This window comes from Procambarus clarkii, chromosome 82 (assembly GCF_040958095.1).
Source record: "Procambarus clarkii isolate CNS0578487 chromosome 82, FALCON_Pclarkii_2.0, whole genome shotgun sequence".
Classification (NCBI taxonomy): Eukaryota; Metazoa; Arthropoda; class Malacostraca; order Decapoda; family Cambaridae; genus Procambarus; species Procambarus clarkii.
The window spans coordinates 16,145,479-16,171,580 of NC_091231.1; the positions used below are offsets into that span (position 1 = coordinate 16,145,479).

Genomic DNA, 26,102 nt, shown 5'->3' on the forward strand with positions numbered 1-26,102 from the left:
GTGGTGGCGTCGTCTTCTGACTGTCTGTGGCCACCTTTTATTGACTGCACTCACCATACCAGCTTAGTGGTTCGCTATGGTGAACACAAATGTTGATACTTATATATAACGTGTGTATAGAGTGTAATAACAGCAATAGAAGTAGGTTGGGAGCCGCCATTTTGGTGAGGGAGGTGCATCGTCTGAACGACTTATCATGTTGTTTACTGGTGACCACGATGGTCTTTGGACACCATACCAGCTTATTTGTACAGGTATGGCGAATAAAACAGGTAGATACTTATATATAATGTGTGTATATAGTATAATAACACCACAAACAATATTGTTGGAGGAGAAATATTAGTGTGTCTGGCCTTGAGGGCAGCTGCCACCAGCTGACTGTGTGAGTAGCTACATCTTATTGCCTTTACTCGCAATACAAGCTTAGATGTACAGTTATGGTGAACAAAACATGTAAATACTTATATATAACGTCTGTGTATAGTGAATAAATGCAAACACAGTATTGTGGGAGAGAATGAGGGCGAGTGTGGTGGTGTTGTTGAGGAGTTGAGCGAGTGGCTGGCTGGTGTGTGGCGGTCACTCCTCGTTACTTTTTAACTCACAATACCAACTTAGTGGTTCGTTATGGTGAGCAAAACATGCAGATATTTATATATAACCTGTGTATATATAGTGTAATAATAACAAAATTATTTGCTAATTGTTTTATGAACATAATTATTGAATCACTAATATGCACACCATAATTTTGAGTACAGCGATGGTTCACACATTTTATTATATAAATATATCACAATTCACACTATTGAATAATATTACTGCAGAAAAATAAAGAAAAAAACAATCAGAGACATTGAAATAATTAGGTAATAATATATTTGTGGCAACTGCCGTCTGACAGCTAGGGTGGAGTAGGCCTCGTCTGGCGAAGACTGTCAAAGCCCCTTTTTTGCCACACTTCCCTACCCTATTGCGGCTAAAATATGCCACGTACGATTTTTTTTCCGTGATCAGGGAACACAAATGAACACTTTTATAAGAAGAATTTTTTTTTTTGTGCCTGTGGGTGTTGAAGTCATTTGAACTTCCTCGCAGTTTGAGGGTTAAAGACATGATTGAAAAAAAATCTGCTTAATGCATTTTGAAAAAACTTAAAATGTTTGCTGGGTAATAAATTTAGCAGTCTCCGTGGTGTAGTGGTAAGACACTCGCCTGGCGTTCCGCGAGCGTTATGTCATGGGTTCGTATCCTGGCCGGGGAGGATTTACTGGGCGCAATTCCTTAACTGTAGCCTCTGTTTAACGCAACAGTAAAATGTGTACTTGGATGAAAAAACGATTCTTCGCGGCAGGGGATCGTATTCCAGGGACCATAGGATTAAGGACTTGCCCGAAACGCTACGCGTACTAGTGGCTGTACAAGAATGTAACAACTCTTGTATATATCTCAAAAAAAAAAAAAAATCCCAGCAACCCTAAGCCTATTATAACATCTCAAGCCTTGACGCCAATAACTGTGCTGTACTCGGCTTAGGAATATTTGTACTTTGCTTATCTTTACATTTTGTGCCCAATACAAAATTAATACTACAAATCATGATGTTTTTGGATCCAACATTCCATTTTTGTAAACCTGATCAAATATTATCTAAAAGTACTATTATTTTAAGGGGTTGTGATGTGGGTTTCCAGAGAGAGAGACGCTCCAGCAGTGGCTGTTGAGGAAGTTCGACAGGTGGCATTATTGTAATGGAGGAAGAATGGAAATCAATGCAATTTGATAAAATAATCACTGCGAATAAGACCAATTTAGATAACGATAACTCAGAATAATCAAGGGATAATACTGGGTTAATTAGAGAATAGGAGAACACCAGAATAATTGGGAACAACTATTTTTTTTTTTTTTTTTTTTTTTTTTTTTGAGATATATACAAGAGTTGTTACATTCTTGTACAGCCACTAGTACGCGTAGCGTTTCGGGCAAGTCCTTAATCCTATGGTCCCTGGAATACGATCCCCTGCCGCGAAGAATCGTTTTTTCATCCAAGTACACATTTTACTGTTGCGTTAAACAGAGGCTACAGTTAAGGAATTGCGCCCAGTAAATCCTCCCCGGCCAGGATACGAACCCATGACATAGCGCTCGCGGAACACCAGGCGAGTGTCTTACCACTACACCACGGAGACTGTTAAACATTATTGCCAACAGCATTTGGTGTTCCCAGGCAGTCACCTATCCAAGTACTAACCAAACCCAACGTTTCTTAACTTCGCTGATCGGACGAGAAGCGGTGTTCTCAACGTGGTATGGCCGTTGGCATAGTGTAAATAGGGAATAGCTGGGAAGAGATTACTAACTCTTGGGGGACAAAGATGATAGTTGAATGTAATCAGGATCTCTTATCATAATTTAGGAGTAGTTGAGAATAACTTCGATAACTAAAAAATTACACCATGATAATAGTAGATAAATGAAATGTACTGTTAACACTGAAAGACAGCATGGGATAATGGAGAATAAAATTATCCCTACAGAAGATAACTGAGGATGTAAATATCTTTTAATTCAGGATTTGAATTAATAGTTGTGGTGTTTGTGTGTTGCTGAGGAAGTCTTGGTTGTAGGGTTGATATAAAGCCATTGCTTGGTTACTGACTTTAATACTTATAAACGATTACATGACTAGTAGCTACCAAGCTTGGCGGGCATCCTGTACGCTCTTGTTTACCTCTATTGGCGTCTGAGCCCCCGCACATAGAAAACGGATGGTACCGTTTTCTGTGAACATGACATCCCTCCTTTTCTTTAAAAAGAATGAATACAGGATGTCTACCATGCTTGTAGCACAAAGCAAAGTTATTAACACAAAGTAAGTTATTAACATGTCAAGAGATATTGCATACATTTAACATTAATTAAGCACACAAATAATTTAAACAACTTAATCTTTACCACAAAGGATTTCAATGTTAAAAATACAAATGCAATGTTAAACAAACATGAAAGAAACTGTAATACAAAGTTACAAAATATTGAATGAGATATCTGCATTAATCAAACAATATTACATTTAGTTCAGCATGACAAGTAAATACTTTGCATTACATAGGAACACAATTAATCATCAAATCGTGTAGGGCATTTAACATGACGTTTAGGACGAGAGTCTCCAAATACAATAATATCCCTTGATGAATTGTTTATTGAGTTATAACTCCTTTTTTCTTTTTCTTTTGCACGACTTTGCACTTCATCATTTTCTACACTAGTTGGAATCACTTTGAAATAGGCCATATTACGTGTTATACTATGATCTCTATTACTAGCTGTTACCATAGTTCCTTTTACACTAATAACTTTATATGGTTTTGTATCATACGGCATATCTAGCTTTCCCTCTTTTTTCTTTTTAACGAGAACAGTTTCTCCAACCTTTATGAATTGTTCCTTTGCACGTTGATCATGAGCAATTTTCATTTTGTCCTTGGCTAGTGCATCCTTCTGAGCGAGACGTTTATCCGTTACCTTGGCTGGCATGACGGGTAGTGCGATTCTCATAGGACGTCCAAATAAAAGTTCACCAGGTGACTTGCCCAGTGTTCCATGCGGTGTTGCACGGTAGTTCCTGAGAAAAGCATACATAGCTTGTTTCCAGGATCGTCCTTTGGCATGAGCACAGCGTACCGCTTTCATGAGAGGTTGCATGAATCTCTCGACTTCTCCATTTGCTTGAGGATGTAGTGGCATCACACGGCGGTGTTTGAATCCAATATGCTCAGCAAAGTTGACGAAGTCTTGTCCATTGAATGGCGGTCCATTATCCGTCTTGACAACTTCAGGAATGCCAAAGTTTGAAAAGATCTTGTCGAGTTTTGGGATGACAGCCTTTGCAGATGTAGAAGTGATGATTTCTACTTCTGGATAACGTGAGTGATCATCAATGACTACCATCAAGTACTCTCCAGTTGGTAGTGGTCCGCAGAAGTCCATCGATACTTCCGTCCATGGTGCAGCAGGTAGTGGTGAAGGTTGTAGAGGTGTTGGTCTTGAAGTATCCACTGCAGCTTGGCAAGGGACACAGGCATCATGCATGTGCTTTGCTTGACGATCAATGCCAGGAAACCACACCTTTTCTCGTAGCAGCTGTTTGGTCCTAACAAGACCTTGGTGTCCTTGATGTGCAAGCTTCAGAGCAAGCTGCTGGAGAACAGCTGGAATGACGATACTCTTGATGAAACCTCGCAGCACGGTGTCGCGTTGTTGCGTAACACTTAATTCTGTCTGGATGCGTTCAAGTGCTTTGAATGCATCTTGGTCAACTCCTGAGGGTGGGATGCGTGGAAACTTTTTCTTAGTCAATGCATCCACTGTTACTTGCAGAGTTGGGTCCTCTAGGGTTGCAGTACGGATTTCATCAAGAGTGAGAGCCTTAGGGACTGCATCACAGGTTACAGAGTGTACATATTCCTTGGCAACTTGTTGACGCTTGGTGATGGTGAAACTGTTGGCAGGATGTCGACTGATGTAATCAGCGGGATTGCCTGCACCCGGCTTGTATTTCACCGTAAAGTTGTATGGTTGCAGACGAAGAGCCCATCTCTCAATGCGAGCTGGTGGTTTGGACCTTGGATTATTGAAGATGGTCTCCAACGGTTTGTGGTCAGTGACTATCGTGGTGAAGGGTGCACCAAGCAGATACACATTAAAGTGTTCACAGCCCCATACAAGAGCAAGAGCTTCCTGCTCTGTCTGACTGTATCGTTGCTCAACATCTGTGAGAGAACGGCTGGCGTAGGCAATTACTACTCTGGAATCTGGTTGACCAGGTTTGTGTTGGGCTAAAACAGCACCTAAACCAACATGACTAGCATCCACCGTTAACTCAGTGTCCATTGATGGATCAAAGTACGTAGCAGTCGCATTCTCTACTAGTGCATCTTTCACAGCATCAAATGCATTTTGCTCGATATCGCTCCAGTACCATGATGCATTTTTCTTCAGGAGTTCACGTAGAGGCTTTGTAATGGTAGCAAAATCTGGAATGAAGCGAGAACAGTAGTTTGCCATTCCCAGAAAACTATGTACTTCAGTGGACGTTGAAGGGGGTGCAGCATTCTTGATATCTGCAACTTTCTTAGGATCTGGAGATAGACCTTTCTCACTAAGTACATGTCCAAAGAATTCAATTTTATGTTGATTGAACTCACACTTTGCTCGGCTTAGCGTCAGATTTTTTTCTCGTAAGCGTTGCAATGTTGCACGAAGAGCTTTGTCATGTTCAGCTTGGGTACGGCCATAAACAATGATGTCATCAGACATGTTGTCAGCATTAGGTATATCTTGCAAAACCTGGCTGATGATGTGCTGGAATACCTCAGCAGCACTGTGTGACGGTAAAGTGTTGGAGTGTTGATGTTCGGCAGTCTTCAATGGCAGGGGGCAATGCCTTGTCACATTTACACAAAAAATAAGAAACTGCTTGCCCGTTTGTCTGTGGTAAGGTAATGGGAAGACACACAAAACACAAAGTATAAACAATGAAATTTTAATTACTCATGAAAACAAGATATGAACAAAGACAATCCCTTGGCTTACGTAAAATTCAAAACAAGTCAACAAACAAAACAACATGAATAATTAATAGCTGTAAAATTTACTCTAAAATAAACTGAAGTGCAATACAAGAATGATAATATAATCAGGTGCTGAGAATACTGGCTTAAGCTGCCACCTCCCTTAATACACGACAGCCAGAGCTTTGTCTACCAGAGAGAGATGTCAACTCCTAAGAGCACAGAGATATTCTGAGGAGTACGACGTGTGCTGGCCCAGACGTCGACTTAGGTAGTGGGCGTGAGTGCAGGTGCAGCGACACACCAGCCAATCAGGAGCAGGCAGGCGGAGAATGGGTAGTTTGCTCGTTGAAGGCGGGCGGGGAGCCGGTGTGTCTGGTGGTGCAAGGTACGCTTTACTTCCTGGGTAAAACGTTTGGCGATACTGGTGGACGTATCTTCAATATAGTATCTTGTACTTGTAATAGGATGTGAATGATGTAGGGAAGAGCAGGTTCAATCTCTCTTGAAAGAGATTATCGTCACAACTGTTAATACCAAAACTCAGGCGCTTGTACCAATACAGACCTCGATGTGTCGTAAACGTTGTGATGAAGCGACTCTCATCATAAAGTTCAAGCTGATGATAGCCCTTGTTTAAATCTAACTTGCTAAATACAGTTGCACCATTCAGGCGGTATATCATATCATCTACAGTGGGTGTAGGATGGCGTACACGCATTATTGCCTTGCTGGGAACACGCATGTCCACACAGATGCGTATCTCATCTGGATTCTTCGGCTTTGGTGGAGTGACAATTGGGCTTACCCATGGTGTTGGGCCTGTTACTGGTTCAATGATATCTAGTTCGATCAGCCTATCCAGTTCGGCATCGACTTTCTTGCGAGTATGGAATGGCTGTCGGCGATGTGGTTGGGCAACTGGAATTACATCTGGCTTGATATGCAGATGTACTTTGCTATCAGTATAACAACCTATGGATTCAAATCGATCAGAAAATTCAGCAACAAAAGCATCAACATTGTTTGCAGATTCCACTACTACAGCATTAGAAAGCTGAAGTAGCCCCAATTTGGTTGAAGTCTTGTAACTGAGTAGAGACTCCTTTGCATTCCTAACAACATGGAATGTAGTAGTGAGCATTGCATTCTTTGACTTAATCTCTGCAGTGAAAGTTCCAATCACTGGCAAGGTTACCTTTGAAGCATAAGCAGTGGCTTTGCCATTGTAGTTTTCAAGCTTTGGGAACTGTTTTTTAAATTTCTCATAGTGGCACTCAGCAATGGTGTCAATATTTGATCCAGTGTCAATGAGAACTTTGAGACAAATACCAGCAATGTATACTATAGTCTCTGGGTTGTATGGAAGATCATTCCATTCGGTGATTGCTTGTACTCCATAAGTGTAATCACATTCACTGTCATCTGAGACTGATTGTAATGAAATGTTGTCTTGTACATTATTAATACTCTGAATATGAGGTGCAATACTGTGTTTACTACCTCGACCCCTATGACCTGAGCCTCGTACAGTGCTTTTATTCACTGACTGTGGTTTCTTTAGTGCGGAACGACACATAGTACCAAAATGACCTAGTTTTCCACACTCATAACACTTCTTACCTTGAGCAGGACAAACATTATCTTGGTGTGGGTAGTCTCCTCCACAATTGTAACATTTATTGTTGACACCCTCTGATGTGGGTCGTTGTGACTGCTTGAGTCTTGTTCCATGACCCAAGTTGTGATGTGGCTCTCGGCTCAATTTACTGTTAGGTTTGCCATGATATCTTCTTTGATCACGGTGTCCTCCCTGAACCTTACATACCTCATGACTGTTAGTAACAGTGGCAGAACCGTTATTGGCACTGCACTCCATGACACGAGCATCACGTGCAGCATCTTCCATTCGACGAGCAATATCCAGTATCTTGGTAAGAGAACTTTCAACATCAACAAGTTCTAGAGCTCTTCGACGGAGACGTGTAGATGTGCATGTTTCAATTATTTGATGTTTGATTTCTTTGTCAACATCAGCAAACTCACTATGGGCTGCTAAACCCTGCAGACGTGTGTGGCTCTCCTGAAATGCATAATTTCCATTGCAGTATTTTGCCTTGGTTTGAAATGTTCAGTTAATTTGGCTTTGGCAGTGTCATAATCTTTGGCACTACCAGTGTCTTTCGGTGTGTCAAAGATGTCACAAACTCGATCACCTGCATAATGAGGTAGAAAGGCACGCTTTCTTTCAGCACTTTTGATGTCAGAAACTATCAACAAATTTTCAAACCTTTTAAGCCATTTGGTCCACCTCTGTGACAGGTTTGTCTGGTCACAGTCAGGATGAAATGCAGGAAACTGAGGTATATTTGCCATTTTTTTCTGTATAAAAGTAAACTTATCACTTAAAATGTTCCTCAGAATACTGAACACTTACTGCACTGTATATGTTAGTCAAGAATTCACTGTAATTACTTTAATTTTGCAAAGCACACAAGCATTTTAATGCAAAAGTTCACAGCAGTGCACAATACACCAGCAACTGATGTCTTACCTAGCCCTTGTGTACATGTGTTGTTCCTACTCACAGCAGCACAGCAGTTGGCACAGCAGTTGTTAGCAGTTGGTACAGCAGTTGGCAGCAGTTGGTACAGCAGTTGGCAGCAGTTGGTACAGCAGTTGGTACAGCAGTTGTCAGCAGTTGGTACAGCAGTTGTCAGCAGTTGACACAGCATTCAGTTCACAGCGTGAAGAATTGTAGCACGGAGCGTGTTTCGTACACAAAACATCAGGTTTTGTATACAGCATCAAAGCGTCGTTTCGTACACAGCGTCGGCAGATTCCTCAGTACTCAGCTTCAGTCAGCACAGCTTGGGTAGCACATAGCATTGGTTAGCACACAGCATCGGTTAACACACAGCATTGGTTAGCACGCAGCATCGGGTATGGTGCTCACAGACAGCACGACTTCCCTCCTCCGGGGGCGAGACAGCATGTTCTCCTTGTGTTTTAAGTTGAACAAATACCTGCGTTCACAGTTCATCCTCGTCACCAATGTGGTGTTTGTGTGTTGCTGAGGAAGTCTTGGTTGTAGGGTTGATATAAAGCCATTGCTTGGTTACTGACTTTAATACTTATAAAAGATCACATGACTAGTAGCTACCAAGCTTGGCGGGCGTCCTGTACGCTCTTGTTTACCTCTCTTGGCGTCTGAGCCACCGCACATAGAAAACGGATGGTACCGTTTTCTGTGAACATGACAATAGTTAAACAGGATATTACAATGTATTTATTCACAAATTATTACCTGTCAACCACAAGCTTTGACCAACTTTGTGCACACATTAAAAGTACAAGCTTTGACCAGCATAAAGCAAAAAATACCTTTGACCAGCAATTATTTATCAACCTATAAAAATCAGAAAGCTTTTACCAACTTGAAAATAACTTAATTGCTTTGACCAGCTATTAGAAATGTTGACAATTAACCTACGAATAAATATTTACATTTATAACAAACAGCAATAAATCCACTTTTTTTAAATAAAAAGTGCCATATCACTAGTAGGTTTACAGTGTTTCCCTCACTACAACCTGCTAGGGGATGTGGGTGGTTGTTCTGATTTCACTATTATAACAAAACTTGGAATATTAATATCATTGTTAAAGGGACAGGAAAACATATTAACTTATGACAGTGCTTGGCAACAATCTCTGGTTGTTAACACTCACAAAATAGTAAACAGTTGGCCTCAGGTGTCTGGCAACTACCCCTGGAGCTACTGGGAGGGGTCGCATCTTTGTCATGCACGCAGCAGTTTCTCTCCATTCCTATCATTTGTCTTTCTCTAGCTCCTTTTATGAACAATCCAATGCAAGCTAATTTCTCCCTAACAACATGATCTAGACGGCATGCCATTAGGTCGCAATTTCTTTTTTGTCTTAGGTATAAAAATGTGCTACCGTCTTGTGTCTGCTCTTATGCCGTTACCTTCTAAGTCAGCAATTAGGAGTCTCACCTGAGCTGCCGTGCGGTGTGGACGTGTCGTTTGCCCGCTCCGGCAGTTTTGGTGTAGTTGCCATTTTCGCCGGCAGGGGGTGTGGGTGTCTCTACCCTCCCTGCTGTTCCTAGTGGTGGGGACTTGGCGTGTTTGCGATGGGCAGCCATATTCCAGCTGTCGTGAGAGTAAACTCCATAGGTTTGGCGTTTACTGGCCGTGCTGGTTACCCGCTGGTGGACTTGGTCTTGAGTGACATGCTCAGAGTCCCGGTCCAGGACGTATATGGTGTCGAACTGGTCACTGCTCGCCGTGTCTTCATCAAGTTTGTGGGTGAGGCAGTGTACCGTGGTTTTCTCCGGAGGTACGAGGGGCGTACTTTGCAGCTGCAGGACGGCACCGGGTCTGTGACCATTTCGGACCGTTGTGGTGCTGTGACATATGTAAGTGTCCATGGCGCCTCCATGGAGTTTCCTGAGGATCTCCTCCGGTGTTTCTTCCAGAGATATGGCTCCGTCGTCAGTGTGTGGATGAACTCGCTATCGTCTGGCACGTATTCGGGTGTGAAGACCAACATTCGGACCCTCGGGATACGACTGAGTTCGGACATTCCGTCATCTGTCCAGCTGTTTGGGTACTACGTGCGGGTGTTTTATGCCCGACAACCCCGTACTTGTTTCCAGTGTGGCTTGTTGGGGCATCAGGCTGCCAGGTGTACTGCTGATCCGGTCGCTCCCGTGAATCTGTTCCATGAAGAAGATTTCCCGCCGCTCCCTCTGGAGGAGGACTCCGGGGGGTGAGGAGGTGAGCGTCCCGTTCGCTGCTGAGGATCCCCCAGTGTCGCCCGTTGTTCCCCCGGTTGTCGCCGGCCCTCCTTCGGCTGTTGCTGTGCCGTTGGATGTGTCTCCTGCTCCTGTCTCTGGCCCTGCTGCTTCCGTGGGTCTTCCTGGTACTCCCTGTGGGGCGTCGTCATCTGCTTTCTCATCTTCAGCTGCTGGACCTGGCCCTGCATCCTTGCCTCGCGTCCCTACTGTGCTGGGTGCTGGGGTGGCTGCGGAGCCAACTGCTGTGTGTGGTCCGGTTCCCCCTGTGGTAGAGGCTGCTGCCGTTCTGTGTCGGGCGTCGGTTCGTCCTGCTAGTGGTGCCCGTGTTTCTGGGTACGCTTCCGGCTCTGACGATATCCAGCCGGAGCCCAAGCGTTCCAGGCGTTCGTCTACTGCCTGGGCCGATGTTGGGGACTTCAGTGACTGTGGGTTTTCAGGTGTTGACTGCATGGATCCGAATGCGTCATTGTCTCCGTGGGTGGTGGTGGCGGAGGTTCCTGTGCCTGCTGGTGCTGATCCCCATGTCTCGGGTGTGCCTTCTGTTCATTTCTCGCCAGGGGGCTCTCCGCAGTGGGGTGTGGTGGCTTTCGCTGCCAGGGATGGTGCGGATGCTGGTGCTGGGCGTGGCCTGGTGGTGACTTTACGAAAGGATGCGCACCGCCCTGGTTCCCTGCAGTCGTCTGGTGGTGTGCCTGTGGCCGCTGGTGCCCCTGTGGTGGTGCCCTCTGAACGGCTCTCTCCTGAGGGGTTGCGACTTGAGGCTCTAAAGGTCGTGGTTGCCGAGATCCTGCTGTCTGAAAGACCAGAGAGCTGTCTTGATGGGCGGGTTCCCAGTATATAGAGTAGGGTGGCGGTAGCTCGCCTCCGGAGTGACACCGTCTGGGTTCCCTGTTTGCAGGTGTTTGTTGCCGGGGTTCCGGATACCATGGCGTCCCCAGTGGACGGTCAAGACTCTTGGGGGAGGTGGGTGCTTTGGGAGGCGTTCCATGCGCGGTTCCCCCGGGCCTTGTTCCCGGGCAAATATGTCAGCTGATTTCATGTTCCTGTAGTGTTGTGTGCCCCTATGGCCTTTTGTTTGCCCTATTGTATTCTGTGCACGTGCCGCTCCCTTCTTTGTTGCGAGGCCGGAGTTTTGGTGAGGGCGTTTTTATTCATGTATTTACTTTTGTGTTATTATTTTGCCATGTGTGTTCTATTTATGCATTGCTAGACTGTGTTGTGCGATTTCCTTGTTCTATTTCGTGATGTCCTTTATCATGTGTTTTGTTCTCGGTCCTTCAGGCCAGTGCTTGTTTGTTGTTCTGTGTGTTCCTATGTTTTGTTTTCTATATTGCATGGATTGTTTGTTTCTTATTATTGTATATTTTGGCCTCTCCCTTTGTTTGTTGCGAGGCGGTTGGTTTGGTGTGAGTGTTTTTATTCATGTCTTGTTTCTGTGAATGTACCTTGCACTGGTGTCTTATTATTGCATTACATGTTGTGCTTGTTTGTTATTTTTGTTTTGTTTGTTGTTTATTGTGCTTTTCTTGTTATGTTTCATGTTATACTTCTTGATGTTTGTTTTGTTGTATACTGTTATGTTTTATAATGTTACTGTGCTTGCTTGTTTTGACATTGTTTTCTCTTTTGATGTTTGCTCCTGCATGTCTCGTGTTTGTACTTTGTTGGCCTGTGCTGTCGGCCCTTCTGGCTGGTGGTTTATTTTGTTTTGTTTATGTTTTCTAATGTACTTTTTATTGTTTTTATTGTATTTATATTGCATGTGTTACATGTAAAAAAAAAAAAGTCAGCAGTTAAACAGCGCCAGAGCTGGTTCACACAGTACAATTTTGTTTACTTAAACATAGGTGACATCCATCATGCTTTCTTTGTCTGTCTGTCTCCTTCTCTGTCTGAAACGGATATCTGACATAAATTGGTGAAAATGCTAGTGTTACACGCTCACATGGTGACATTAAGTTAGTCTGGCTGGACGTATGGGCACTAGGTCTCTCTCTGTATGTCCTTAACTATGTCTCTTTCTCTTTAATATAATTACTCCTATGGAGAGTTATAAAATCTGATGTTGATTTACAGAGAGTGGGGCTCCGCAGAAACTGTCAAGGATGTTGTGGACTCTGGACAAGGTGGTTCGGGTGGAGTTCTGGGGAGGAGTGAGCGCCCTACTGGCCACTGTGCTCAGTGCTCTGGGCATAGTGTCCTGCCTCCTGGCCTTCACTACACTCTGGCTCATCACTGCTGCCGTCTACCTGTACACAGCTGACATGAAGGTCAGTTTCTCCTCCTTATGTCAGAAACTTTAACTAACATACAATTATTCAAATATAATGATGCTTTTAGGATATTTTCTTAAAGGATGAATAAAATAAATGTTTCTGTAAGAAAAATTCTTCCTATATAAAAACTATGCTTCAGGCAATCCAAGCAATTGATTTTCCCTTGGTGTAACGTTAATTCCTCTACTCAATTAACTCTCACTGAATCCACTGACTTCGATGAAACTCGAATTTATACCAAGCACTCGTCTCACTGACGAGCTCACCCACAACACGTAAATCACAACACCCAGTAATTTAATAAAACACCATTGAATCACTGCCCAAACAATTACAGCCCACTGCAATGACAATTACTGAAAAAACACAGTAATAACACACTCGGCTTCGTGACAATGTAATTTATATATCGTACCCACTGACCTCACCTGTAGCTCTCTGCTATTAAACGCTATATGTGGAACACTCAGGAGATAATGACCCTCCTAATCAACTTGAGCTAGTGATTAGCAATCCCACGGATCGATAATTACTCTCATGAATTTACGCTACCCAACAGAGCTGTCACAATCGACAGCGGCGTCAATCGTTCTTCACCACACGTCCACCAAGTTACAGTATACCTGGCAGTCACGTATATTTATAAATTACACTTGTCACAGCCCAGGAACACACAATACACTTGTATATAAACTCACACTGGTAACACTTCACAATATCCTATGCAAGAAAAGTTTTGTAAAAGTTTGTTACACTACGACAATATGATGACCGGAACTGGACTTTTGAAATGAACTTCACATGTGGACACGGGGAAATGGCATACACATTTACATACATAGAAATGTAATCAACACATAACCCCACACCAGTATGGAGTATAATACACTTGGGCGACCCACACCTGTCCGACTTTAATAGCAAGCTGAATATGTTTCTCCCGTGTGACCAAACACACATCAAGTCTGCACACATACACTCAGTTCCAGCCTTCACTTGACTGACAAGACGTTTAATTAGGTGTATCTCGCGCAAACCACACTTCCCGTTCACCTGCCACCAATTCAACACAAAGGTGCTCACTCAATTAACCAGACCCACATAAACAAGCATCCTGCCACATGTACACATGAAGCCGAAGCATTGTAGTCTCGAAGAGCAGCGGCGTCCACCTTCCCAAGATGACGCAGCTTGGGCTAGGAGTGGCCTGGGGGTGTAGTATATCATGGCTCAGAACAGTCCGTACGTGCCCTTACGTGCTGGCTCCGTCCCTCCCTCAAGGCAAAGCAGCGTGCTTTCACGAAATGGCGGCAAACACGGCGAACGACAATGTCCAACACTTGGACCAAAATTTCCACGAATCTCTGCTGGAAAACTCCTGTTAACACTACTGAGTTTTCCCAGATATCTTCACTGCAAAGTGAATTAAGCAAGAGAACAGATGATGACCTATGTTATGAGTAAACACAGATGCTCCAAATTGGTTCCTTTGCCTCGGTTTCGCCAGTCCCACGCTTACTCTACCGGTCCCATATGTACCCCTGATTAACTCAATCAAGCATACACGACAAGTTCCCGGATTCTGCTACATTCCCTGTGGACACATGTCGATGTTTCGAGACGATAAGGAGCACTTCGATGATATTGCCGACGGGACCCTCTACTTAGTTGGCCGACTAAGTAAAGATTACGTCAATCTCGGGCAATAACTAGATGCAGAATGGCGTCTTGGGCCCAGGGTGGGAAGGAGACCAGTATAATGTGAGTACTCATAATTATGTTTGGTGCTAAGCAACTGTTCTGATGTGAAATCAGGTACAGCTGTTGATGTCCCAAGCGCCTGCTAGGTGAGGGAAGCCAGTTGCGTGAGGCACGCTGTTAATGACGTTAATTATTAATCTATGGGGAGGGCAAGACTGAGGACGTGAGTGTGAATGTATTACACCATAGGAACACATTTATAGCAGGAAGACGATTGATAAAGATTAAGCCACCCAAAAGGTGGCACGGGCATGAATACCCCATAATATAGCAGGAAGCTGCAAAGTCAGTGCAGGTTGCTGCAGGACTATTATGTGTAGAGCTGTCAGTTTAGTGTAGACCAGTCTGTGTGGATATTTTCCATATATATGTTTATTTTTATCTGATGATTCAATATATATCGTTCAGGGTCAAGAACTATGCCATGTATATATGTATCTTATTTAATATGTATATATTATCATCATTTGTACTTTAACCACTCGACCATCACGACCGTTCAAAAGATGATGGTAGCCATCATCTTTTGAACGGTCGTGATGATCGAATAGTTAAGGTGTCCTGTACACCAGTTCCATAGTGTTCCTGGCAGTATTGGTTTCAGTCACTTCTGGGGAGTGAGTTTTCGGTTGCATATATGCCTGGGGACCATTCAGGCTGGTTCACATTATATTCATTTCCATACGCATGCCCAGGTTTGTATTCCCAATTCCCGGGAATACAAACCTGGGTATGTGTATGGAAATGTCAAGAACCACAAACCTGGAAACCCACTTTGGCCAATCATCAGCCAGATACCCACACCTACATTCAGACTGGCTAAGCGACTCAACGGCTTGCTGACTTCCTATGTACCCTGTGCTTTCAGCCTGAAGTCTCCAAAGGAATTTGTTGACTTACTGCAGGAAACACGGGCCACAGGGATAAGAGCCTCATTGGATGTAGAATCACTGTGTATCGTGATCCGGCTTGTACTCCTCTTGACATACCATAAAACATACTTAGGAAACTACTCCAACGAAACCGTTAGAGAAGCTGTTGTTGACTAGTACCTGCCTCACCCTACAGAGTTCTTCGGCAACGGCTTTTCTAGCAGTTTCGTTGAAGACATCATAAAAAGAAAAGTGAAACGCCATGCAACCTCTGAAGAGTCAACCAACACAACACTTGTACCCCCTGTTAGACTATTTTCCAGGAACTTCTTTTCGACGGCTCATAAAACGGAGGAAAAGGTTCTGAAAGATATTGTTGATAGAAACGTTATCCCTACAGACAAAATTCAGAAAATACAATTGCTAATTTATTATAAAGCCAAAAAAGGCCAATCTACTCATGAAAAACTCCCCAGACACCAAGCAAAACGCTTTGAACGAAACCAACGTCGTCTATGCCTTTAAATGCCCACCTGGGGACTGTAAGCCCCAAAGAATCAGTATATAGACAAGACAATAATGTCTCTTTCCAGGCACCATAACAGTGCATAAACAACAGGGCTCTATCAAGGAACATCAAGGAACAGGCAAGCACAGCAAAGAAAACAATAAAACATAGTAACATTATAAAGCATTTAGCAAGAAAAAACAAAACAAGACAATCACACCGGCTGGAAGGACCGACAACAACGCACAACATTATGAACAACATGTAAATACACAAAAAAATCACAATATATAACAAACAAACACAACACATTCAGCAGGAATATAACACATAGGGCAAAGAAATATCACAATAAATGAATACACGAAGAAAAACTCACACCAAACTACCTGCTACGCCCCAAAAAAGGGGGAGGCACGAGCACAAACTACACAAGGGCAAACAAGCAGCCATAAGGGCACACAGGACAAGAGGAAACACAGAAGTCAGGAAATCAAGAGACATACTTGTCCGGAAATAAATACCTAGGGAACCGGACATGAAACGCCTCCCAGAGCAACCACCGCCAAGCGTCGAGACCATCCACCGGGGACGCCATCTCATCCGGAACCCTGGCAACAAATATCCACAAACAGGGGATCCAAATGGTATTACGCCGGAGGCGAGTGATTGGCACACGCTCCCACACGAAGACAGGCTCGTTACTAAAGTTCCGCGGCTCCTCGTACAATAGTAACGTAGCAATCCTCCTCCAGTGACTCTGCGGCAACACAGACTCCAGCAACACGTCCCCCAGGTGCCCAATGCACATCTTCCGAGCACAGACCCGCACAGAGGGCACCACCACAGGGGCATCAGCAGCTACGGGCACACCGTCGGACGACAGCCGGGAATCCGATCGGCGTGGATCCTTCCGCAAAGTCACCACCAGGCCACGCCCTGCACCAGCATCCCCACCATCCCTGGCAGCGGAAGCCACCACCCCCCACCGCGGAGAGCCCTCCGGTGGAGGAGCATAAGGCGCACGTGCGACACAGCAACCGTCACCAGCAGACACATGGACCTCCACCTCCTCTAACCGTGGAGCCAACTGCGCATTCGGACCCACACCGTCCACATCCGAGGATCCACAGTCACTAAAATCCCCAACATCGGCCCAGGCAGACGACGAACGCCTGGAACGTTTGGGCTCCGGCCGAATATCGTCAGAGCCAGAAACAGACCCAGAAACACGGGCACCACCAGCCGGACGAACCGACGCCCGACGCATAACGGCAGCAGCCTCTACCACAGGGGAAACCGGACCACACACAGTAGGAGGCTCCGCAGCCACCCCAGCACCCAGCACAGGAGGGACCCGAGGGGAGGACGCAGGGCCAGGTTCCACAGCCGAAGACGAGGAAGCAGACGGCGACGCTCCACAGGGATCACCAGGAAGGTCCACGGGAACGGCAGGGCCAGAGACACGGTCAGGAGGAACATCCGACGGCACCGCAACACCCAGAGGTGGGTCTGCGACAACCGGGGGAATGTCGGGTGACGCTGGAAGAGCCTCAGCAGCGAACGGGACGCTCACCTCCTCACCCCCGGAGTCCCCCTCCAAAGGGAGCGGCAGGAAATCCTCCTCACGGAACAAGTTCACAGGAGCAACCGGATCAGCAGTACACCCGGCAGCCTGATGCCCCAACAATCCACACCGGAAGCAAGTGCGGGGTTGCCGGGCATAGAACACCCGCACGTAGTACCCCCAACAGCCGGATAGAGGACGGAATGTCCGACCGCAGCCGCATCCCGAGGGTCCGAATGTTGGTCTTCACACCGGAATATGTGCCAGACGATAGCGAGTTCATCCGCACACTGATGCCGGAGCCGTACCTCTGGAAGAAACACCGGAGGAGATCCTCAGGAAACTCCATGGGGGCGCCATGCACACTGACATAAGTTACAGCTCCACTACGGTCTGAAATAGTCACAGACCCTGCGCCGTCCTGCAGCTGCAAAGTACGTCCCTCGTACTTCCGGAGAAACACACGGTACCCCGCCTCCCCCACAAACTTAATGACGACATGGCGAGCAGTTACCAGCTCTACACCATACACATCCTGTACCGGGACACGAAGCATGTCACTCAAGACTAAGTCCACCAACGGCTAACCAGCACGGCAAGTAAACTCCAATCCTATGGAGTTTAGCCGCACGACAGCCGGAATAGGGCAGCCCATCGTAAACACCACCACCAGGAACAGCAGGGAGGGTAGAGACACCCACACCCCCTGCTGGCGAAAACAGCAACCACCCCAAACCTGCCGGAGCGGGCAAACGACACGTCCGCACCGCTCGGCAGCCCCAGTGGAACTTAGTGTCTCATAAGTGGTGTTAATTGTAAACAAGTCTTTGAGAATGAAAGAAGCCCTAACGAAACGCTTCTAGGCATCAGACTATTAATAAAAATGAAATTTGAAGAATTTATATTTCCATTACCACTGACAGTGGAGAAAAACATAATAAATATTGAAAAAATTCGTGTTAGAATTATTAATCTTGCCTTTTCGGTCATATTCAACAACATATGTTTAAATTGTAAACATATGTTTATAATTTAAATTATATATATATGAATATATATGAATAAGTTACAACTCATCCTCCTGTTTAGATAATACATTTTGTAACCACGTTGTCCATGGTAAATATATTGACATAATGGACACTTAGCAGAATTTGCTACTATTCTCTTTATTGAGTCCAGAAAAATATTAAAAAAAATCAAACTTAAATATTTCTCGGCCTAGTAAAGGACATATATATACTATATTTGGTCTTAAATACCGGGTATTAGGCCTAGGATGGATAGTTTGTCCAAAATTTAAAAGTACCAAATTCTACTTTCTAATTGTCCATTGCATCAATATACATTGCATCAATATACATCACTATACAATGGGATACATGGTTACTATAGGTACTGTCTAAACAGAAGGATGGGATGAATGAGTTTGGATGGATTTAAATAGGAGGTGCCTCATATGGGACAGTAGGGCCTACTGTCGTTTCTCTATTCTTGTAATCAATCAGAATTATATAAATAAACATTTACTGTGTGGTGTAAAACAAATGTTAATGTGTTAACTTTCGCAATTGTAATGTTGCAGGAACCAGCAGTGGGGAAGTATGTGGTGGTGACGGGCTGTGACAGAGGCTTCGGCCATGCTCTGGCTCTCCAACTCGACAAACTGGTTAGTGACGCATCTTTACTGAGGTTGAGATGAACAAGGTCGTCTCACAAGTGTTCATATTGTCCTATTAATTAATCTCAAATTAAAAAAAATTGATTTGAAATTCCTAAACAACATATTACCATCGTTGGGTGGTTTCAACATTACAGTAATTGTAGAAAAACAGCAAAAGGGAGAGTGCACTTAACTTGTTGATAAACAGTGTGGCGGGTCTTAGCTCCCTCCCTTGCACTGGACACCTCTGAACACCCCGGGAGAACCTCAGTCCTCTACGAGTTTGGGTTCATTTTCTACACGCAGACTTGCACCCGTAGCGAGTGAAGTAAGCTCCACCCCCCCCAAGGCTTCCTTATATATCGTGTTGGATGACACGGAAGCTCGGGTCCCACGACCAAGCTTTCCCACTAGTAAAAATCACTCTGACTTCCTATATATAATATATCTTTAGCAAGTTGCCAACTGAGTAATTATCACACGCAGCTTAGTACACTGAAGTGATAATTCATATATTTCCCAGTACAGCAGTTCGCGCAAGAATATGGTGTGCAACAATCCAAAAATCGTTTTAACCACAAAGGAGATGGAGAGGTAAAGCCAACCACTGGTAAAAGTAATGTGGTGTTTATTTAATGATATCAATACAGGTTTAAACAAGTGAATAAACTTCTGCCGTTCCGGTAAAAAAATAGCAACACTATTGTCACCTTTGAAAACTCTCAAGGCCACCACCATCCAAAATTGTCCGCCGAGTGTCTCAGAAGCAATGGGGAAAAAATTGTAAAGGTGATCCAGTTCTCTGTACTTACGAGATTTAGCTGATTCCCTGCGAGTGGCAGCGCCACCTGGTTGTGCAACACTGAAGCCAATGTAGGTGTTAGCCAGGATTGATACACAAGTGTAGTCCCATACCAACTGCTTGAAATTCTTCCAGGGGCTCACTGTGATATTATCTGGGTGACCAATAAGGACATCAGAGTTATGGGGCGTTAGGTAATGGGGCTCTCTTTCAGCTGGGCATCCAGTTGTGCTGAGGCTCCTACTGATGATGTCGTTAACTTCACTGTGCCTCAAGTGTCATCCCCCCCCCCCCTGTGCTTTGGCAGAGTAGGCCATGGTGGCCGTACCTGTCAGCCACCATCTCGCCGCAAATACATCTTGATTTGGTGTAGATTTCGGCAGCAAGGTGGAGGGCCACAGCAATTCGGAGGGCGTGTTGTGTGAGACGTGTGCCAGTTGCCGACATTGTGGTTGCTAACAGGAAATCCCCTGCATGTGGTGCTGCTACTGCTGTGAGGCGAGCAATGTCGTGTTGTGTTGTTGCAGCACCCAGGCACTCTGCAGCAACGTGGTCTACAATGGGGCCATCCCTGCTGGATTGCTTGTGGGCTTTTGAGGGTGAAGGTTGAGGTGATGGGCCTGCACGAGAGGCCTACTCGGTGGCACAGCGTAAAAAATTGGGATTATGTACGCCTGGCAGCTGATATAAATAGGTAGGTACCATTTCCTTCACAAGGTTGTCAGATGCCAAGGTGGAGGGCAGGAAGGCTGGTCCAGCAATTTGCGATGCTGTTCGAACTCCGAGGCCCCCAATTCTTATGGAAAGAGAGGCTTTTTTTCTACTGTAGGTCATCAAGAGAGAGGTTGAGGGCTTTTACTATCATTGATTCCAGAAACAGTTCATAATCACCTAATTTTTGGTTACTGAAAGATGGGGAACACCAAAGAAAGTAGGTTAATCTTGTGAGGGACAGGCATTCATCCTCTTATGGTCGGTGATTTTCTTATCAAGGACCTCATCGATGGCTTTCATCCCCAGGGAAGGGGTTGAAAGAGTGTGCTGTTTTCAGGTTTAGTTATATGGATAAATGGCAGAACACCCTCTATTCTCTCTATGATGCCCTGGTTGGAACATATTATTTCCACATTTAGAAGGGTTCAGGGTTAGGCCTAAAATTGCACCTTGCTCTTGGATTTTTCTGATGTCCTCCAGGAAGGAGTCTTGGGAACCAGCTAGGGATACTATCATCCAAGAACCAGATGTTAATACACACAGAAATACACGCCTTCTCCCGAGTCAATTTCATTCTTTCAGCCTATATATAAATATATTTATATAAATCTGAAGATCTCCTAACATAAAATAAACATAATTGCCTATGAGAGAGTCTCCACCTAACTCAAGTGACATTGAGGAGGGAAACATTATCTACCTTAACATTTCCACTACAAATCAGCCGTGGGTTGCACATCACAATGACAGACGAGATCCTGTCGCTCGTAGTTTTGTTCAGCAATGACAGTAGTTCGTCTAGTCGTAGGCCCTCGTCGATCCACAGGCTGGCTCGTCCTCTCCATTTTTCTTTCTCTCTGCAGCTCCTCCTCCAGGAACACAATCACTTCAGGCTGGTAGTGCTCCCGGCTTTTTCCCTCACTACTGAACAGGCTGCATCCTCCCAGTAATCTCGTTGACAGTGCTCTTACGTCTCAGTAGTGTCGGACTGTCTTTTCCCCAGCTTCACTCAGCTACCCCTGCTAGTGTCCCACAGGACCCGGCACACGGCCCCTCCCAATGCTGCTCAGCTGCCACACGACCGCAGTTCTTGTCAGCCTTCGGCTCCTGGTGGCCTCTTCCCACCAGCAAAGCACTTCCTCAACTGCTTCCCTTGAGATTACAAGCCTTCCTCATCGTTATTATTGGTAATTGTTGCTGAGTGAATCCCTCCCGAGGTCTCTGTGTCTCCCATACTAGCGAGCTCTCGAGCGCACCTCCTCTCTCTGACGTCACTAACTGGCGAAGCTATTGCACTGCTTCCCGCCTCGTGCCGCTGACGCCCCTCCGACCTACTTATTCATGCCCTAGGCGCCATGCCATCGGTCAACGATGCCGCGAACCTGGGGCTGACCACTCAACAGACGGCTGGCACAGCTGCCACAATGTATTCCGTCCATGCCTCTGGCGGGAAAGCTCACCTCGCACCCCCATATTTTCCTGGCAGCAAAGCATAAAGCTATTCGCAAAACCTTAATTAGGCGCCAACTGTCAACTCAGGCTCCTCTTCTAAAGCATCCAAATTCTTCACTATGCCTCAAAGTATTTTCAGATCAGGGAAGTATGACTCTTATAGCTGAAATAAGGGAAATACAGATCAGTCACAACAGCAACATACATTTAGGTATATTACGCAACATATACATAGACCGTCCCGAAGAGAGGTCTTCTATACGACCAGGAAAAGTCCAATCTTAATCATACACATTGTCCCAACCGACCAATGAAAAATTAGAATATGATTACCTTGTCATATCGACAGATTAACACCTCGCCTCTCTTCGCACTAGCATTACATTCTGTATATGTCTTCCCAAACTTATTCACGTTCCAAGTGCCTCCAAACATGCTAAGGAATACTCTAGTGAAAAGTTACCATTGTAAGTGGTGTTAGTTAGGCCAATTATATATATATAATGAACTGTGGAGAGATCCTTTATCAGCTTCCTTCCCAAGCAAGGAAGAACATAAGATATATAAAGAATATTCGTAGTTGGTGTTTCAGCCTGGTGTATGTACCTGCTGTGTCCTCCTGGTGGGTCCTCAAGGAGGGCACATCAAGTGTTCTCCTGGAGGATGTCTACCTGATGTATCTACAGCTGTCATCCTGCACTTCAACCTCCCTTCCTGCAGGGATTCCGGGTGTTTGCTGGGTGCCTGCAGGCTGATGGGGAGGGCGCTAAGATCCTCAGACAAGAGGGATCCCGCCGCCTCCACGTCCTGCAGATGGACGTCACCAGCCAGGAGCAGCTGGACAAGGCTGCCGAAGAAGTCAAAAGCCTATTGCCCGAGGGAGGTAAGAGAGTAGGCCATGTTGCAAGTGCCTCATGTGTGAAAGTTTTACTTTGTAACTAAGTGAATAAACATATCTAAATACTAGGATACTATATTTCACAAATTAAAAACTATACACAAGTAAGTTACAATTCTTTTAAAACAATGTTATGTATTCTTTAAAAGTGATAATCAACTCGCATTAATTCATGTAATCAGATATGTATGGAATAGAATAGGGAGTGATCTCTTGGTGTTAAGCAAGCCAATTACTCTCCCTTATCTCCGACTTTTTTTATGTTGAGCACTGTGTTCATAGGCAAGATATTCTGAACTTCTGTACATGGCTGAGTTTGGATAGATGTAGGCAAGCGCTGTTGCATCTAGGAAAGGCAGATGATCTTCCTGGACAGGATGGTAGAGCGGCTCTCTTGATTCTTGCAGGACGAAGTTCAACTCCCAACCATCCAAGTGGTTGGGCACCATTACTTTCCTTCTTGTTAAACTAAACCCTTATCTCTTTATCCCTTCCATGCACTATATAGTCGTAATAGCTTAGTGATTTAGTCTGATAATTTCCGATATCAGAGGAATAATAATAATAGTCAGATATCTACTTTACCTTACCTTCATTCTCCTACTCGTATGGGAAACTTAGCACATAACTTTGCTCGAAGGGTTTCTTAAGGTTTAGTAAGCGCTCAGTGTCAGGTAACTGCAAGAATATGATATCAGCGTACCTACAGTAAACGCTTGGTTTGAGGTCAGAATAAAAAGGAACTTTCTATTAAACAGCACCAATGTAAAATTTCACCCAAATGCCCAAGATTATTATCCGAGTGCCGGCGGTGGGGTGGTTCAAATAGCCTCGGCTATCACCTCATTATGTCCGGTCGTGATGGTCAAGTGGATTAAGGCGTCTTGTACATACCAGTTGCGTTGCTCCTGGGAGTATGGGTTCGAGTCACTTCTGGGGTGTGAGTTTTCAGTTGCATATTGTCCTGGGGACCATTCAGGCTTGTTCGCATTTGTGTTCCTCACGTGTGCCCCAAAAAATGAGGTGATTTGGTAAAATGCTATGCCCAAGATTACTATCAGAGTGCCGGCGGTGGGGTGGTTCAAATAGCCTCGGCTATCACCTCATTATGTCCGGTCGTGATGGTCAAGTGGATTAAGGCGTCTTGTACATACCAGTTGCGTTGCTCCTGGGAGTATGGGTTTGAGTCACTTCTGGGGTGTGAGTTTTCAGTTGCATATTGTCCTGGGGACCATTCAGGCTTGTTTGCATTTGTGTTCCTCACGTGTGCCCCAAAGAATGAGGTGATTTGGTAAAATGCTATGCCCAAGATTACTATCAGAGTGCCGGCGGTGGGGTGGTTCAAATAGCCTCGGCTATCACCTCATTATGTCCGGTCGTGATGGTCAAGTGGATTAAGGCGTCTTGTACATACCAGTTGCGTTGCTCCTGGGAGTATGGGTTCGAGTCACTTCTGGGGTGTGAGTTTTCAGTTGCATATTGTCCTGGGGACCATTCAGGCTTGTTCACATTTGTGTTCCTCACGTGTGCCCCAAAGAATGAGGTGATTTGGTAAAATGCTATGCCCAAGATTACTATCCGAGTGCCGGCGGTGGGGTGGTTCAAATAGCCTCGGCTATCACCTCATTATGTCCGGTCGTGATGGTCAAGTGGATTAAGGTGTCTTGTACATACCAGTTGCGTTGCTCCTGGGAGTATGGGTTCGAGTCACTTCTGGGGTGTGAGTTTTCAGTTGCATATTGTCCTGGGGACCATTCAGGCTTGTTCGCATTTGTGTTCCTCACGTGTGCCCCAAAGAATGAGGTGATTTGGTAAAATGCTATGCCCAAGATTACTATCCGAGTGCCGGCGGTGGGGTGGTTCAAATAGCCTCGGCTATCACCTCATTATGTCCGGTCGTGATGGTCAAGTGGATTAAGGCGTCTTGTACATACCAGTTGCGTTGCTCCTGGGAGTATGGGTTCGAGTCACTTCTGGGGTGTGAGTTTTCAGTTGCATATTGTCCTGGGGACCATTCAGGCTTGTTCACATTTGTGTTCCTCACGTGTGCCCCAAAGAATGAGGTGATTTGGTAAAATGCTATGCCCAAGATTACTATCCGAGTGCCGGCGGTGGGGTGGTTCAAATAGCCTCGGCTATCACCTCATTATGTCCGGTCGTGATGGTCAAGTGGATTAAGGTGTCTTGTACATACCAGTTGCGTTGCTCCTGGGAGTATGGGTTCGAGTCACTTCTGGGGTGTGAGTTTTCAGTTGCATATTGTCCTGGGGACCATTCAGGCTTGTTCGCATTTGTGTTCCTCACGTGTGCCCCAAAGAATGAGGTGATTTGGTAAAATGCTATGCCCAAGATTACTATCCGAGTGCCGGCGGTGGGGTGGTTCAAATAGCCTCGGCTATCACCTCATTATGTCCGGTCGTGATGGTCAAGTGGATTAAGGCGTCTTGTACATACCAGTTGCGTTGCTCCTGGGAGTATGGGTTCGAGTCACTTCTGGGGTGTGAGTTTTCAGTTGCATATTGTCCTGGGGACCATTCAGGCTTGTTCGCATATATATATATATATATATATATATATATATATATATATATATATATATATATATATATATATATATATATATATGAAAATGAAAACTCACACCCCCGAAGTGACTCGAACCCATACTCCCAGAAGCAACGCAACTGGTAACTACAGGGCGCCTTAATCCGCTTGACCATCACGGCCGTCAAAAGGAAGTGATAGCCGAGGCTATTTGAGCCACTTCCCCGACGGCAACTCGGATGGTAATCTTGGGCATAGCATTTCACCAAATCACCTCATTCTTTGGGGCACACGTGAGGAACACAAATGCGAACAAGCCTGAATGGTCCCCAGGACTATATGCGAATGAAAACTCACACCCCAGAAGTGACTCGAACCCATACTCCCAGAAGCAACGCAACTGGTAACTACAGGGCGCCTTAATCCGCTTGACCATCACGGCCGTCAAAAGGAAGTGATAGCCGAGGCTATTTGAGCCACTTCCCCGACGGCAACTCGGATGGTAATCTTGGGCATAGCATTTCACCAAATCACCTCATTCTTTGGGGCACACGTGAGGAACACAAATGCGAACAAGCCTGAATGGTCCCCAGGACTATATGCGAATGAAAACTCACACCCCAGAAGTGACTCGAACCCAT

General features: G+C 45.1%; 1 protein-coding gene and 1 non-coding gene across 6 annotated transcripts in view; one reads left to right on the forward strand and one right to left on the reverse strand.

Annotated features, from left to right (window-relative positions):
* Positions 1–26,102, forward strand: part of LOC123764442 (D-beta-hydroxybutyrate dehydrogenase, mitochondrial) — a 66,019-nt gene that overhangs the window by 14,820 nt on the left and 25,097 nt on the right. For 4 of the 5 annotated variants that reach the window (XM_069316131.1, XM_069316133.1, XM_069316132.1 and 1 more), the window contains exons 2-4: positions 12,481–12,674; positions 18,974–19,057; positions 22,740–22,902. In XM_069316131.1, coding sequence (XP_069172232.1) covers positions 12,510–12,674; positions 18,974–19,057; positions 22,740–22,902 — 412 coding nt within the window. In that variant the 5' untranslated portion in view covers positions 12,481–12,509. The remainder of the gene's footprint in view (positions 1–12,480; positions 12,675–18,973; positions 19,058–22,739; positions 22,903–26,102) is intronic. The other variant, XM_069316134.1, reaches the window with a different exon arrangement.
* LOC138358318 (5S ribosomal RNA) lies at positions 2,209–2,327 on the reverse strand. The gene has a single exon (XR_011225323.1). It is a non-coding gene; the product is annotated as a 5S ribosomal RNA (ribosomal RNA).